Source organism: Crinia signifera, chromosome 3 (genome assembly GCF_055691185.1).
Source record: "Crinia signifera chromosome 3, ASM5569118v1, whole genome shotgun sequence".
NCBI classification, from domain to species: domain Eukaryota; kingdom Metazoa; phylum Chordata; class Amphibia; order Anura; family Myobatrachidae; genus Crinia; species Crinia signifera.
The window spans coordinates 222,236,373-222,251,746 of record NC_139219.1 but is presented as its reverse complement, the minus strand read 5'-3'; the positions used below and the strand labels follow the sequence as shown (position 1 = coordinate 222,251,746).

The following is a 15,374-nucleotide window of genomic DNA, read 5'->3' as shown; positions in this document are numbered from 1 at the left end:
CCATTCATACTGCACCTTAGACCCGGGAAATTCCTGTGTCTGCCTAGTTCACACGGCTTCCCCTGGTATGCCTGCCATCAAGTGTGTGGCATCTAAGAGCAGCTTTGATTGGATGTTTAAAAAGTATCTTTGATTGGCTGTTTAAAAAGCAGCTTTGAGCAATGCAATGAACTTGCTTTTTTGCATTTTGTGAGAAAAACCCGGGTCTAACATGTTCACACTGCCATACACCCGTGTATTACCCAGGAAAAACCCTGCAAAAAAACTGTGTGTAATTCCCGGGGCATAACCCTTTCACACAGAGACGCAACACGGGAAATTACTGCTCGCCCGGGTTTTCGCGGCAGTGAGAACGGGGTATTACAGCAAATCCAAACACACATATAATGAAGGTTAAAAATATGTTTATTTTTTGCAATAACATAGATGAATAATTAAATGAATAATGTATGATTTAAAATGGAAGGTTTAACATCAATGATGATATGCAGAATTATATAAGAAAGTAACAGGAGAGTGTGTATCTTACAGGGTAATAGGCTGGCTTTGCAAATTGTAATGCAGCATTATAGTAATGCTAAACACAGTGCGCTTCGTTAGTGGTGCTTTAAAGTTCGAGGTCAAACAGACTGAGAAATGGCTGCTGCATATGCCAACCCCTTAGTAAATCTAGGCCAATGAGTGAACAGTCAATAAAGGTGCCCATAAAACAGAAAATTATATAATAGTTACACAACAAGCTATTGTACAGTAAATTGAAATCTGCATGAAACCAGGAATTCACTTAACTACAAAAAAATGTGTATTAAAAATTGTCATGATATGGAATGTTAGGCTCATCTGGAGACAGATGGTTCACAGTAACTACAATATAATAAAACACCATATGCTATAACAAATATGTTATAGAAAGTTAAACAGAAAAGTATCAAATAGTTTAAACATAAAGGGCTCCTCGCCTCTATGGGTGGAATTCAATGTGCTAAAAATGTACTAGATCTTACACACCATGAGTCCATAATGAATAATATTTGGAAAACCAGCAAATGTTATTGTGGCAATAGTGTAGTTCAGTGTACAAATACAGGAATTAAAATAAAATTGAGAGTGATTCACTAAATGGACATGGGTAACATTGTACTGCAGCTATAGCTGGTGTACTTTTTCTGATGTTATTTGTTGCATTATCAACAAAACACTTCATTATATAAAGGTATGTTAGGACAATTGCACTAAAGGTGTGGATAATGCGGTTTTGGTCAATTCACAATTTGGTGATTTAGGGCCTTATTCACTCCTTATGGGAAATTCCTTCTAAACTGGACAAAACCATGTGCACTGCAAGGGGGCAGATGTAACTTGTGCAGAGAGAATTAGATTTGGTGGGGTTTTACTTCAAAGTGAGATCTATATTGCAGTGTAAAAATAAAGCAGCCAGTATTTTCCCTGCACAGAAACAAAATAACTCACCCAAATCAAATTTTCTCTGCTCATTTTACATCTGCCCCCCTGCAGTGCACATGGTTTTGTACATCTAAGAAGGAATTTGCTATAAGGAGTGAACCAGAATAAGGCCCTTAGGGCCAGATTCTCTAAGCTTTAAAAGTCATAAAATAGAGAGTGATAAACAGCCAGCCAATCAGCTCCTGCCTGACATTTTTCAAACACAGTCTGTGACGTGGCAGGTAGGAGCTGATTGGCTGGCTGTTTATCACTCTCTATTTTATCACTTTTGAAGCTTAGAGAATCTGGCCCTTAGTCTGTGATATGCCAGGGGAACACAGTCATGATTTTCATATGTGAAAGGCATCGGAAGGATTCATAAACTACTGTATTACATAAATAGTCTGGTTTTGAAATGTTTTCAGGACATTTTTGTAAACTTAAGTCTCTATTATGGTCCCTGTCTGGTAAACTGTGTACAGTAAATGGCAACCCATAATAATACTTCAAACAGCCAGAGGCTTAAATGTGTATCCTGCTTCATCATCTCTCTTCCTGTAAGCAATGCGGGCCAAAATAGACAGTAGAAATGTCTCTATGATTAGCAGATGGTTGTTCATCACTGTAAAAAGACAAATACAATAAATATTAGGTTACCCTATAGCGCTAGATGCTGATATTGACTTTGTGTTAGCTTGTAAAACTAGATCTGCTCACTTCCCCACCATCCTAATGTCAGCTGGACAGTCCCAATGCCTGGAGACTGGCCTACTGGCCTGTGCTCATCTCACTTCATGAAATTGGATGACTTTTTTTCAGACTGGACTATTGGTCACAAGTCTACCATAGTCACGCCTCTTTACCTAAATTAGACTTGACTGATGTTGGGAGGTATGGACTCATGCACAAATGGCATTATGTGTCTTATCAAAATCACAGATTAAAAGTTAGGGGCCTAAACCATGTGGAATCCCACAATAATCAGATGTTTGCATATGTTTTGTAACACATGCTATAAACAGTAATGCTGTGTACACACGGTATGAGTACCGTGCGATGTAATCCCGATGCAATCTGATCGCATTGGGATCACACACCATGCATGCGATCTGCCTACAACTTTGACTATATAGTGCAGATCTGCACTATATAGTCAAGGCAGCCAAGACTTTCTGCCTTGCAATACATGAATGCGCATCCCGATCTCATCAGGATCGCAAGGGTTAAAACCCCATGCGATCTGCATGCGATCCCAATGAGATTTTGACTATGTAGTCAAAATCCCATGAAGATTGTACCCGTGTGTACACACCACAATTTTGTTTGTTTTCTTTTAAATCAATAATATGACCAATTAATTAGTAAGGGAATTGCCATGAATTACCTACTATGTCTTAAGTTCATTCTTTGGTATAGTGTTGTCATATTGAAATAAAAATGTTAGTACAAAGAGCCAGATGTATCCAGCTTCAAAAAGTGATACAATGGAGAGTGATAAACAAGCCAGCCAATCAGCCCCTAAATGTCACATTACAGGTGGTGTTTGAAAAATGACAGTTAGGAGCAGATTGTCTGGTTGTTTTTCACTCTCTACTTTATCACTTTTTAAAACTTGATAAATCTGGCCTTAAGTGTTGTAAAGTAAACTGTAAGGTTTAAGTACATTTTGCCAGTTTGGTTGGGGGTACGCTGGTAAAATATGTAATACTGTATGGTTGTAGATCAGTCACCATTAGTCATTAGTGTGCTGTAATCCTCTAATATTGTATGATAATCACATGATCCCAAAGATTTCTTGCAGGCACATTACTGATACTAGGTTACATTAAAATGAGTGACTCACAGTGAGCCCTGGCTTTATATGCATATGGAGGGACGCAGGGAAGCACGCCAGTGCCGGCCAAGATGTTGATTATGGAGGCCTGTAAAGTAGTCAGGATTAGAAGTACCTGGAAAGAAAGAAAACAATGTATTTTTGGTATAGCTGTAGGATGTGGTCTATTTAATGATTTAGTACAGAGCAACAATTGGATTACTAGAAGCGATTTTCCGTTTTCCTGTGCTGTTTGTCCCCAGTATTAAAGGTTCAGAACAACCTGTAGCCAGTATGGCCATCGGTAGGCTGCCAGCTGCAATGGGCATCTAGTTTGCTCCAATGAAAAGTATGATTACTGAATAGTGTGTGTGGTTGGGTGGATTCAGGTAGTTTTTGTATGACATGAGCTGCCATACTGTGGGGGATGGGCTTCATTTCCCTGTGTACATATTGGAAGATATATACAATGTACTTGTGTAATTATGTTAGAAAGGAGTGGAATGAATGCATGCAGGTTGATTTTGCCATGTAAATGATTGCCGCTTTAAAAAAAATTGGGAAAACTCTCCCAACAACTCTTACTTTCTGATTCTCAAACTCTATTACATTTGGCCCTTAGTGTTCTCTATACAATTACATTACATTGAAATTACACAAAATGCATAATAACAGCTTTCCTTTGCATTAATTAATGTGATATTCTCATGTGCTGGGCCGCTGGTGCTCAATTGCTTTGCCAATAGGAACTGCTGCTGACAGGTCAGAGCTGATGCAGGAGGGGCACAGAAGCAACATGCAAAGAAAATAAAGCGAATCAGAGAATTTACCTGAAATATTGCAAACTTTGTTCCCATGTTCTTATCAGTCAGGTGAACTTTGGCCTGGCGGAAAAGTATTCCAATGGGCCACAGGGCGATTACAGTACAGAACCCAAGAGACACATTCATCCAAAGTGCAACGCTGTGGCCAGAGAGCTACAATACAGAGGAGACATTAGGTGAGACCTTTGCCTAAGTTACACCATTTGACATTCATGGCCTACCCACTGTGGAGTCAGCATTACTGTAGCAGGTACTAATATTCCACGTATGAATTCACTAGGAGCAAGATACATCGCTGAAGCAAGCATGAAGTATACATACTGTATTTCTACATCAAAACAAATATACAACGAGTTCTAATATTCTAAATAGCAAATTAAAGGGTACACATGGCATGGATGCAGTTACAACGGGTGCTGGACAGGTTCCCGACAGTCGGGATCCCGACTGTCAAAATGCAGACATCCGGGTGCCCGACGGCCACCTGCTATTTTCCCTCGTGGCGTCCACGAGGACCCCCATAGCTCGCCTCACTGGCCGTGCTCCTGACCAGGTACATTGCTCCACTACCCCTGCTCTCGCTGCACTTTACCTTTCCCAGTTGGAGTCCAAGTGGATGGTAAATTATGAAAAAGTTAAAACTATGTGTTGACCATTTCGGTACTTGTTTCCTAGCACGGCGCCCATCGCATCGCATACCATAAGGCATACGATGGTATGCGATGCGATGGCAGCCAATGTTATACAATTTTAAATTGTATACCATCGCATTGTATGCCATATACAATGGTATACGATTTAAAATTGTATATATACAATGGTATACGATTTAAAATTGTATAAGCACCCTAATGGGTGTTTTCAATGTTAAATGTGCCCCCTATAAGATAATTAATTGTATAAGCACCATAATGAGTGCTTACAATGTTAAAAGCACCCCCACGCCACCCCCACTATGAACGCCAACCCGAAGCGTGGCGAGCGGCGGCGGTACGCGTCCTCTGACCTTTTCATACCCCCACTATCCACGTCGGCGTGGAGTTGATTTTATATAGTGTGGCGAGCCACCGAGCCCGAAGCGTGGCGAGCGGACGCGGAATACATGTAAAGTAATACACGTCCGCTCGCCACGCTTCGGGCTCGGTGGCTCGCTGCGCTCGCCACACTATATAAAGTCAACCCCACGCCGACGTGGATAGTGGGAGTATGAAAAGGTCGGAGGACGCGTACCGCCGCCCCTCTTGGGCTCGCTGCCCCTCTCCACGCTTCGGGTTGGCGTTGATAGTGGGGGTGGCGTGGGGGTGCATTTAACATTGTAAGCACCCATCAGGGTGCTTATACAATTAAAAATCGTGTAGGGGCTTATACAATTCAAAATCGCATCGCATGCGGGCATATGGCATGCGATGTCATACAACTTAATATCGTGGGCGCCGTGCTAGGAAACAAGTACCACCATTTCCACCATATGTATGTTGATCACATGGTATTGACCTATTGACTGTCAACTGGATACCCCCCTGAGACAGACAGTTTCCATTCTGTGGTGAGCTAGGTGTACTAAAATGTGTACATATAGCATCAATCTTAGCAACCATCTATTATTCGATTTGGAACATTAAAGCATAAACAACACATTATTCTAACCTAGCTAACAGAAATAATATTGCATAAAAACATAAAATCTCACATCATCAGTATTGTATACTCCATCAGACCAGAGAATCAAGCCAATGAAATTAAAGACTGGTTTCAGGAATGCCAGCTGGAAAACACCCACAATGAATAAGTTCACGTTCCTCCTGCAAGGTAAGCATCCCAAATTAGAAAACTAAAACAACACAGAGCTACCATTTACAGCAGGGGTGGCCAAACCTGTCCTCAAGATCTACCAACGGTGCATGTTTTCCAGGCAACCTGTGGATCTATAGTAGGAATGAATACAGCAGGTTTTAAAATGTGACAGTTAGTAATGACTACAGCTGTGCACCAGCTAAGTAATCTGGAAAACATGGACCGTTGGTAGATCTCGAGGACCAGTTTGGCCACCCCTGATTTACAGTATTCAGAGTGAGAACATGGCTAAATATGTGAGTTGCTGCACTCGGTGCACTATTGAATTGAAATCCATACCATTGTTCTATTAATCAGAAACTTACTACCCAAGATTTTCTGTATACCAGAAAATAAATTTGGAAATAATCACTTTCGTTCTGTCATGCTGTAAGGCAGTGGTTCCCAACCTGGGGTACGTGTACCGTAGGGATACACTTTAGAACAGTTGGTGGTACTTGAAATGAATATTGATAATGACGGAAGAATAGAAAGAAGTCTCCTGATGGGGAGATGAACCATATTGAGTCACTTCCGGTTCTGTCTCCAGCCTAATTAGCATCTCCTTTTGCCCAACCAGCAATCCAATGGGTGCTACTCTCACTGCCCTGAGACATCAGCATCCATCTGAAGGAAGCTGCAGCATTAATCTTACAGGTGTTAGTGGGAGCCCCCCGGAACAGTACACAGCCAGAGGCCAGACACAGAGGGACCCAATTCCTGAGTTCACACTACTTCTGCACTACTCCTTAATATAAGAACACGCATAAGGGTATGCATACCGCTCACTTCTACTCCATTTGTAAGTGCTGAGGATATTTCAAATTCAGAGGAGGCGGTACTCATAATTGAAAAGCCTAATCAAGGGGCACAGGAGAGAAAAGAGGTGGGAACCGCTGCTGTAAGGCCAAGGGGCACATTTATCAAGATCACATTTACAATGCGATCTGGGCGGAATATTACCGCCCAGGATCGCATTGTAAAATGTGATCATATATCCTGAATGTATGACGCTTGAGGGCGCAGGGACAGTGCTCCAAAAGGAGCCTGTCCCTGCAATAGCCAGAGCCGGAAGCTGGGGGGGGTCAGCGCATGCGCGGTTACACGCTGACCCCCCCGCGACCCCACTGCCGCTCATTAGAAAGACCATTAACCTAGTCTTAAGACCCAATATTTTGGGTAATAGACCCCATACCTTATTACACCACTTTATCAATAACCCTTTGAGTGCCAACATCTCTGTGAGAGATGTTCAAAATATCCACTAAAAAATGTCAGCGTCGCTCACATTTGTTATGTAAAGTTAAATAAAAATTGTGTGAAAAATTTAGATTTCCCATGTAAGGTAACATGACCGGTCATTGTGATGAATAAAAATGTTTGCTTGGTAATTTTCACACCTATTTTGACAAATTCACTTGGCACTCAAAGGGTTAAAATATGTAGTTAAACATACCACCTCTTGGTACCCCTGTGTGCTCTCATTTTTCTGGCATCGCCCTTTTAATAAATCAAAGCTATGAAATTACCTTTCTCCAGTGAAAACGCTTCATAAATAGACTTGTTAATTATTTTGGTCCAGCTAGGAATTACTTGGGATAAGGTCACTAGGTCGACATGACTGAAGGTGGACATGCAGGAATGTCGACAGGTCATTAGGTTGACACAAGCATTAGGTCGACATGGGGAAGGTTGACTGGCGTTTTCACTTTTTGTTTTAAGCCGACATGTGGCGACAGGTCGTATTTCATGCCCTACTATCACTAGGGTGGGGTGGAAGAATAAAATAGTGTGCCGAGCGTAGCGAGGCACCGTGCCCCAAGCACAGCGAGCAGATTCAATGCTACGTTTCAGTGTCCATGTCGACTGTGTCAAAATTCAGGACACAAAAGAAGTGAAAAACCCCATGTCGAACTTTTAAATGTCGACCTTCCCCATGTCAACATAATGCTTGTGTTGACCTAATGACCTGTCGACATAGCCCATGTCAGGGTACGGTGGTATTGTTGACCCGACTTAGGTCGACAGTCATTAGGTCGACACTGTTGGGTCGACAGGCAACAAGGTTCGAGGTTCTGGATGAAGTTCGACATGGTTTTAGGTCGACAAATGCGTTAGGTCGACAGGTCGTGAGGTCGACATGGGTTTTTTCACTGTTTTTTTGAGCCAACATGTGCTTCCAGGCAGTATTTCATGCCCTACCATCCACTAGAGTGTGGTGGAAGAATAAAATAGTGTGCCTGATGCATCACAAGTGCTGCGAGGGGCTGCGGTTGACTTCCATTTGTGTCCATGTCGACTGTTGACATTTGGGTAAAAAAAAACTGTTAAAAAACCCATGTCCACCTCGCGACCTGTCGACCTAACCCATGTCGGTCCTTGTCCCATGTCAACCTAGACACCTGGCGACTTTCACCCATGTCGACCTAGAACCCTGTCGACCTTGCTGCCTGTAGACCCAACGGTGTCGACCTAATGAATGTTGACCTAAGTTGGGTCGACAATACGATCCACACGCCCCAGGTCGACCTTCCTGCATGTCGACATTCCTGCATGTCCACCTAGTGGTGTCGACCTAATGCTTGTCAACCTAGTTGCTGTCTATCCAATGATCCATACCCGATTACTTTTATCATTTATGTTCCTCACCACACCGCAGAAGAATATATTGGCACCACTATGGACAATCGATTCAGCAGAAGCAATATTTCCATAGACAGTGGAGAATGCCATTCTGCTTAATGGCTTTGTAGAGAAAGATTGTATTGCTAGATCCCTGCACTTCTGCAAAAAGGTCTATCCTGCTGCTGCAGTATTTAATCAATGAGACATCTCACAGTGACTTAGCTCAGCTCTATGTAGATGCTATAGTAAAGGCATTTCACGTACTATGTACCTTAGTGCTGGCCAGTCTCTGCTATACAAGCTAATAGGTACTATACAGGTTTCCAACCAATGAAATTAACCTTTTTTTTTCTATCATATACTTTAATTTCAAAACATGTAAAAAGTACATTTAGTAGTAACCTCTAGAAAAAAAATGTATAGACTTGATATATGGAAAGAAAATATTGAAACCTATTTATACCCCAAACTATGGAGGTGGTTAGCACATCTGTAATTTGGTAGTGGCAGAGGATATCAAGTTATTTATTTTTTTATTTACAGATAATATTAACAGTTTATCTATTGATATCAGTAAATATACTAACTGTTGCCAATCATGGCACTGTATGATATATATTTTGAAGACAGGTTCTTTTAAGCAGTATATATTTTATTACACCTTCATTTAACCTTATGTTGTTTTTAATCTGCTTTGCAAATACATAACAGCTATATATGGCTTATGCCTTTGAAGTACTGAGAATTGGATAAACAAGAACAGGAAATGATGCCATGGAAATAATCTGGTTTAGATCAGGTTATTGCAGAGATGAGTAAATGTAATTTAATCTTAACAGAAAAATTCAATAAAATGTCATGTTAATCCAATTATGTCATAAATACATGTAAATATGTTCTTTTGAAGGAAATGTTAGCTTAATATAATGGATATAATTTTTTTAAAAGGTAGCACCATTTAAAGTGTACCTTCACCATACACTATGGCGTAAATCATTTTGTTGCATTCAGCCTAACAAATAAGTGAGAACTGATATGTCATGCCTGCTTATATACTATATATTACAAATTACGACACTCACAGGATATATATTCCTCATCTACAAAATGGAGCTCCATCAGACCCATTGTTAATCCAGCCCTGTGTGTATGTGAGCTTTTTACCTTATGTATTGAAATTACGCTCATTGGGCGGTATTCAATGAGCCTGATTCGCCATGTTTTTATGGCGAATTTGTGCTGTTTGGCGAATTTTTGACTAAAACGGTGAATCACCCTATTCAATGACCACATGGCGAATACATTTGAAGGTTTTTTTCGCCATGATTCACCGAGTAGTAATCGCTATCTTTTTATGGAGAAGTGGAATGTGAACTTTTAAAATAAAGTGTTTTGTTTTTACATTTGGTGTCAAAAAATCAGGAATTTTATTCTGAGGAGGGGCATGCTATTTTTATTCATGTGCTGTAAGCACATGAATATATATTTAATTTAAAAAATATATATATATATTTTTTTTTTACACAGCAGCCAGCAGGGGGCGCCAGAGCCGAGCCGCTCATTAGATATTCATATATTCACTGCACCCGATCGTTACGATCAGGTGTAGTGAATATACGGTCCCCTGCTGACACCCCCGGGGGTGGCACATTGGCGAATGTGCAGCGAATCCTAAAAAGGATTCGCTGCACCTCGCAGGTATTCACATTGAATACCGCCCATTGTGTGCTTCTTCTGCCTTTTCTCCTATATATATATATATATATATATATATATATATATATATATATATATATATATATATATATATATATATATATATATTTAGACACATCCAATGTACTCAGCAAAATGCTTTGGTATTGCACTGCTGTACACTCTGCAATTCTGGCCGCAGCTGATATTGTTAACGAATTGATTGTAGACACTGAATGATATCGGTAAACAATATCATTCAGTGACATTACCGGGACGCTATATAGCCAAAATGACCAACATATTCAGCAGACAGGAAGGATGCGTGGGACTGAGCATCATTAAGGATATTGAGTGTACACACTAGACAATATTTTCAAAGAAATCACTTAGTAGGCCTACTCCCAGGAGCTACCGACAGGTTAGAGGCACACATAAATATGGAGATAGCTTGGAATATTTTCAGAGAAACACTGTTCAAAAAGTGGAACTTTCCACCTTTTGTAACCCTACTTTGTATATTAAGCATGAGTGTCTGGACAAAGATACCATTGCATTACATATTCTGCGTGAATGTTTTTATTATATTGCTTGGGAGTATGGTCTATCCATAATGGGTGCAGGATTTGTGGTGCACATGAGTCTTAGGCAAGCCAGGCACGTGCATACCTTTCTTTACTGTGGAGGCTATTTTAATTTTTTTTGTAAATCCATTGTTTACAGCAGTGATTTTCAACCTTTTTCAAATTACGGCACACAAACTAAACTTTTATATTGCCAACAGACACCATTAGTCCCCACAGAAAATAAAAACACTGACATTGGTCTACACAGGAAAATAAACACATTGGCACCCACAGTATCGCCACCACTATACCTAAAGATTTTCCTCCATAGATAAAAAGAAATAAAACACACACAAGTGTGGCAGGAACCTGTAACCAAGAGGGGAGTAAGGACCAGCTTGGAGCTGTATGGAGCAGACAATTGGGCAGGCTGACAGGCCGGTGGGCTAGTGGGGATCGCATTGCAGCGTGCATGACCTATGATGTCCAAAGGTCACAGTTTGAGCCACTCAGGCCCAAAATGATAGATTATTAACGGCGGCGGGTGTGCACGTAGCTGGCTACACAGGCGGCACACTTAATTACCGCTCATGGCACACTAGTGTGCCGGAGCATAGCAGATGTAAAAAGCTGGTTTGCAGCATATAAGTGTGGTATAATTGCTAATGGTAGTGTCTGGTCTCTACTACTCCCAGCACTTTGGTATAGTTAATTGGTTATATGGTTTTAGCCTAAGTTGTAATAAGTGATGCAAATAATTATGTTGTGAATAGTAATGCACTTGTTGCACTTGATCATTAGAATTGCAATTAGAAATCCTCAGATAACAGACAAAAAGAATATTATTGTATTTGCACTAGTCCTAAATTCTATTCTTTTTAGCATATAAATGTGTAACCTACTGTACACAGATTCACAAATAGAAACATTTTCTCCATGCTGTCATATCATAGCTGCCTACCCTCCTGCATTCTGCAGGATACTCCCTGAAATAGCAGCAATCTCCCTCTCTCCCTCATTAGTTTAGTAATCTCCCTCATGTCACCTAGCCCACATTACACTGTTACATTTTTTGGGAAAAAAGTAATGAGAGATAGATACATTTACATTGAATCATCAGCACAATTTCCCAGCACTTTACCAAGTATAGTAGCTCTTACTAACTGCTTTTTTTGGGAAAAAAGTAATGAGAGATAGATACATTTACATTGAATCATCAGCACAATTTCCCAGCACTTTACCAAGTATAGTAGCTCTTACTAACTACTTTTGGATATTTCATTTTAAAAGACTCCTCTCAGATGTAGCAGTACACACACACGCTTCTAGGTGCCACATTCACAATCTCCAGTGGCGGTTTTTACATATGCGCTGCAGCCCCCCCAGGTAAAATCCGCCACTGTAGTGAAGCCAAATGCAGTCTGTGAGACTGCACTGGCTTCACGGTGACTGGCACTGACTTCCTGTTGGAAGTCCGCCCTGCCAGTCACTCAAGGCAGTCCCATTGGGAGGTGTTCCCTCCCTCTTGGATGCCTCTATGGGCTGCTGCATGGCAGCCCATAAAATCCAGGGTCTGCACAAATGCGCAGTACCTACAACAGTACTGTCCATGTGCTGGTCCCTATATTGTACAGGCACCGGGACTGTGTTTTCACCTCTAGGGCTGTTGCCGAAGCAGTCCATAGAAGCTGGCTACATGCGCAGTACAGAGGTTGGTACAGGGCATGCGCCAGTCCCGATGCCTGTCATCAATGTTCAAGCACTGGGATCAATGCAGCGGGGACCAGGAGGAGCAGCGGTGGCAGGGGTGAGCCGGCATCGCAGCCAGAGGCAGCCCCCCTCCTACCATAAGGTAGGAGCCACCACTGACAATCTCTATTCAGTCACACCCCCTCAATAGGATGTCGTGCAGAATTCTATTACCAATTGTAACCTCCCTGAAACTAGTTTTCAAAAGTAGGCAAGTATGCGCCATATGAAGAATAAACAGTAATCACCACGAGTCATCCTATATCAGTGCTGCAATATTCTGTTAGCAGCAGCAGGCGCCTTTTTACACCATTGTGCTAAATCTTACTTTGTCAGTTTGATAGGAGGAAGACACGGACAGCAGCAGCAACATGGCCCCGTGTTGATGGGTACATCTGAGTTCTCCAGTTTCTTCACAAGTGCATCTTTTCCCCCAAAACCTTCAATTAGTACCATCAAGATGAGATAGAAACAGACTGCAAAATACCTGTGAGACAAAGTGGGAGGGAAATTGACAAGTAGTATTTGCCATAACACTTTATACCCTCTCTTATTATTCCTTCTTTGTGTTTGTCTGTATGAAAGCTGTTTATTTGAATGAAGGCAGCAAGTGAGAAAAAGTATTCTGGTTATAGGCCCAGTTTCACAAATGGTGCTAGTAAATCCACGTACAGTGCCAAATGTAAAAGGATGTGAGAATCAGAAAGTGATTTTGGGAGAGGTTTCCCATTTTTTTTAAAGTGGCAATCATTTCCATGACAAAATCAACTTGGTTTTTGAGTATAATGATTGCCGCTTTAAAAAAAAAATTGCAAAAATCTCTCACTGATTCTCACAGCCTTTTACATTTGGCCCACAGTATTCAACAGAGCTGCCATAGTTTGCCTCTATATACCACACTCCAAACTTCTCTATTCCATATTATGCACTTATACTGTATTGAGTTCATAAACTACCTGGAGACCACAATTCATGATTATGTGCAATATCATTGGTGGTTGGGTTATACTGTCAATAAGAGTGTCATACTGCCTAAAATGAATGTATGACTGAGGCATAAACAAATGCCCATGTTTTCTTATAGCCGTTACATATAATTATACAAATAGTATATGGTAGGGAAGATTTATCAAACCTTCTAAGGAAGAAGTGGAGGTGTTGCCCATAGCAACCAAGCAGATTCTATATATTTTTTATAGAATGTACTTAGATAAATGATAGCTAGAATGTAAGTGGCTAGAAGCAACACATCCATTAATGCTTTTAAGAAGATTTGATATTTATGCACCGTAGACACAGGGCCTTATTCTAGTTCACTCTGACAAAATCCTTCTTAGATGGACAAAACCATGTGCACTGCAGGTGGGGCAAATGTTACTTGTGCAGAGAGAATTAGATTTGGGTGGGGTTTTACTTCAAAGTGAGATCTTTATTGCATTGTAAAAATAAAGCAGTCAGTATTTACCCTGCACAGAAACAAAATAGCTCACCCAAATCTAATTCTCTCTGCACATTTTACATCTGCCCCCCTGCACTGCACATGGTTTTGTCCATCTAAGAAGGATTTTGTCAGAAAGAGTGAACTAGAATAAGGCCCACAGTCCTGTTGATACACCTTACAGCTCCAGTGCTGCCCGTGCTGAGCCCTAAATGACCTATGATACCATGAGGAATATTGTTTTATAAAGGGAGTAGTAATTTAGTTGGAAACAAATGCATAAAAAACACCACTTTGTACCCATAATAAATGAAGGTGGAAGTGGCACAAAAATATATACAGTAGTACTGTAATATTTGTAATATGGACTAGCTTGTCCCAGGAAGCCTCTTCCTTTTGCAAATAAATAAATAAAATGTGCCTACCTGTCACCCTTTTATGCTGCATACACATTAGATGATATTTTAAATGATATGCACAATAACGACCAGTCCTACCCACATTTTTGTGTATGTTGTCTAGTGTGTACACACTATGGGGTATATTCAATTAGAGTCGGATCCATTCCGACATGCATTTGTCTGAATGGATCCGACACTACCTATTCAATCAGCGGCCAAATCCGAATGTCGGATTTGGATGCTACTGCTGCTCACCCCGCCGGTGCCGGGACTGGGTGAGCGACAGTGGGAGGCTGGGGGGATGGTGGGAAGGTGGGAAGTGAGCTGCTCTTACCCAACCAGGTTGGAGGGTTCTGGTGAGTGACAAGTAGGGTGCGGGAGTCGGACGGCACCAGGTGAGCCACTGCTGCCTCAATCACATACCGGTACCTAAAGTCAGATTGAGATTGCTGGAAACAGGGCCAAAACCTGTCGGATTTGGTCGCATTTCCATCAAAAGTAGGTGGATTGGCAGCTACTCTGGCAATCCACATGGTTTCTTACAGGTCGGAGCAATCTGACCTGTTGGAAAAACTGCCCATATTACCCCTTTCACCTATTCAAGTCATAAACTGCCATTTTTCTGACAAGATAGCAGTTTTGATTGAATTGAATATACCCCAATATGTCGTTAACGATGAGCACTCCTGCAAGTTGTAAGCGATGCCATCTGTAGTCCATGCAGCTGAATCTGAAGATATCTTCAAAAGGAAGTGGTACATCTGTCAGAACAGAGTTAGGTCTACAGTCATTAGGTCGACCCCGGAAGGTCGAATGTCCCTAAGGTCGACAGGGTTAAATGTCGACATGGCTCAAGGTCGACATGACTTAAGGTCGACATGGGCCAAGGTCGACATGGTTTTAGCGACAGTCATTAGGTCGACCTGAGTTTTTCACTGTTTTTTGACCCGAATGTTGACACAGTCGACATGGACACAGTTGGAGCCG

General features: G+C 41.3%; 1 protein-coding gene across 1 annotated transcript in view; it reads right to left on the bottom strand.

Annotated features, from left to right (window-relative positions):
• Window positions 1-387: 387 nt before the first annotated feature.
• Window positions 388-15,374, bottom strand: part of SLC51A (solute carrier family 51 member A) — a 38,285-nt gene continuing 23,298 nt past the window's right edge. The window contains exons 5-9 of the mRNA XM_083177506.1: window positions 12,877-13,035; window positions 5,771-5,882; window positions 4,087-4,233; window positions 3,287-3,392; window positions 388-2,065 (exon numbers count right to left, since the gene is read on the bottom strand). Of these exons, the coding sequence (XP_083033632.1) occupies window positions 1,950-2,065; window positions 3,287-3,392; window positions 4,087-4,233; window positions 5,771-5,882; window positions 12,877-13,035 (640 nt within the window). The 3' untranslated portion in view covers window positions 388-1,949. The remainder of the gene's footprint in view (window positions 2,066-3,286; window positions 3,393-4,086; window positions 4,234-5,770; window positions 5,883-12,876; window positions 13,036-15,374) is intronic.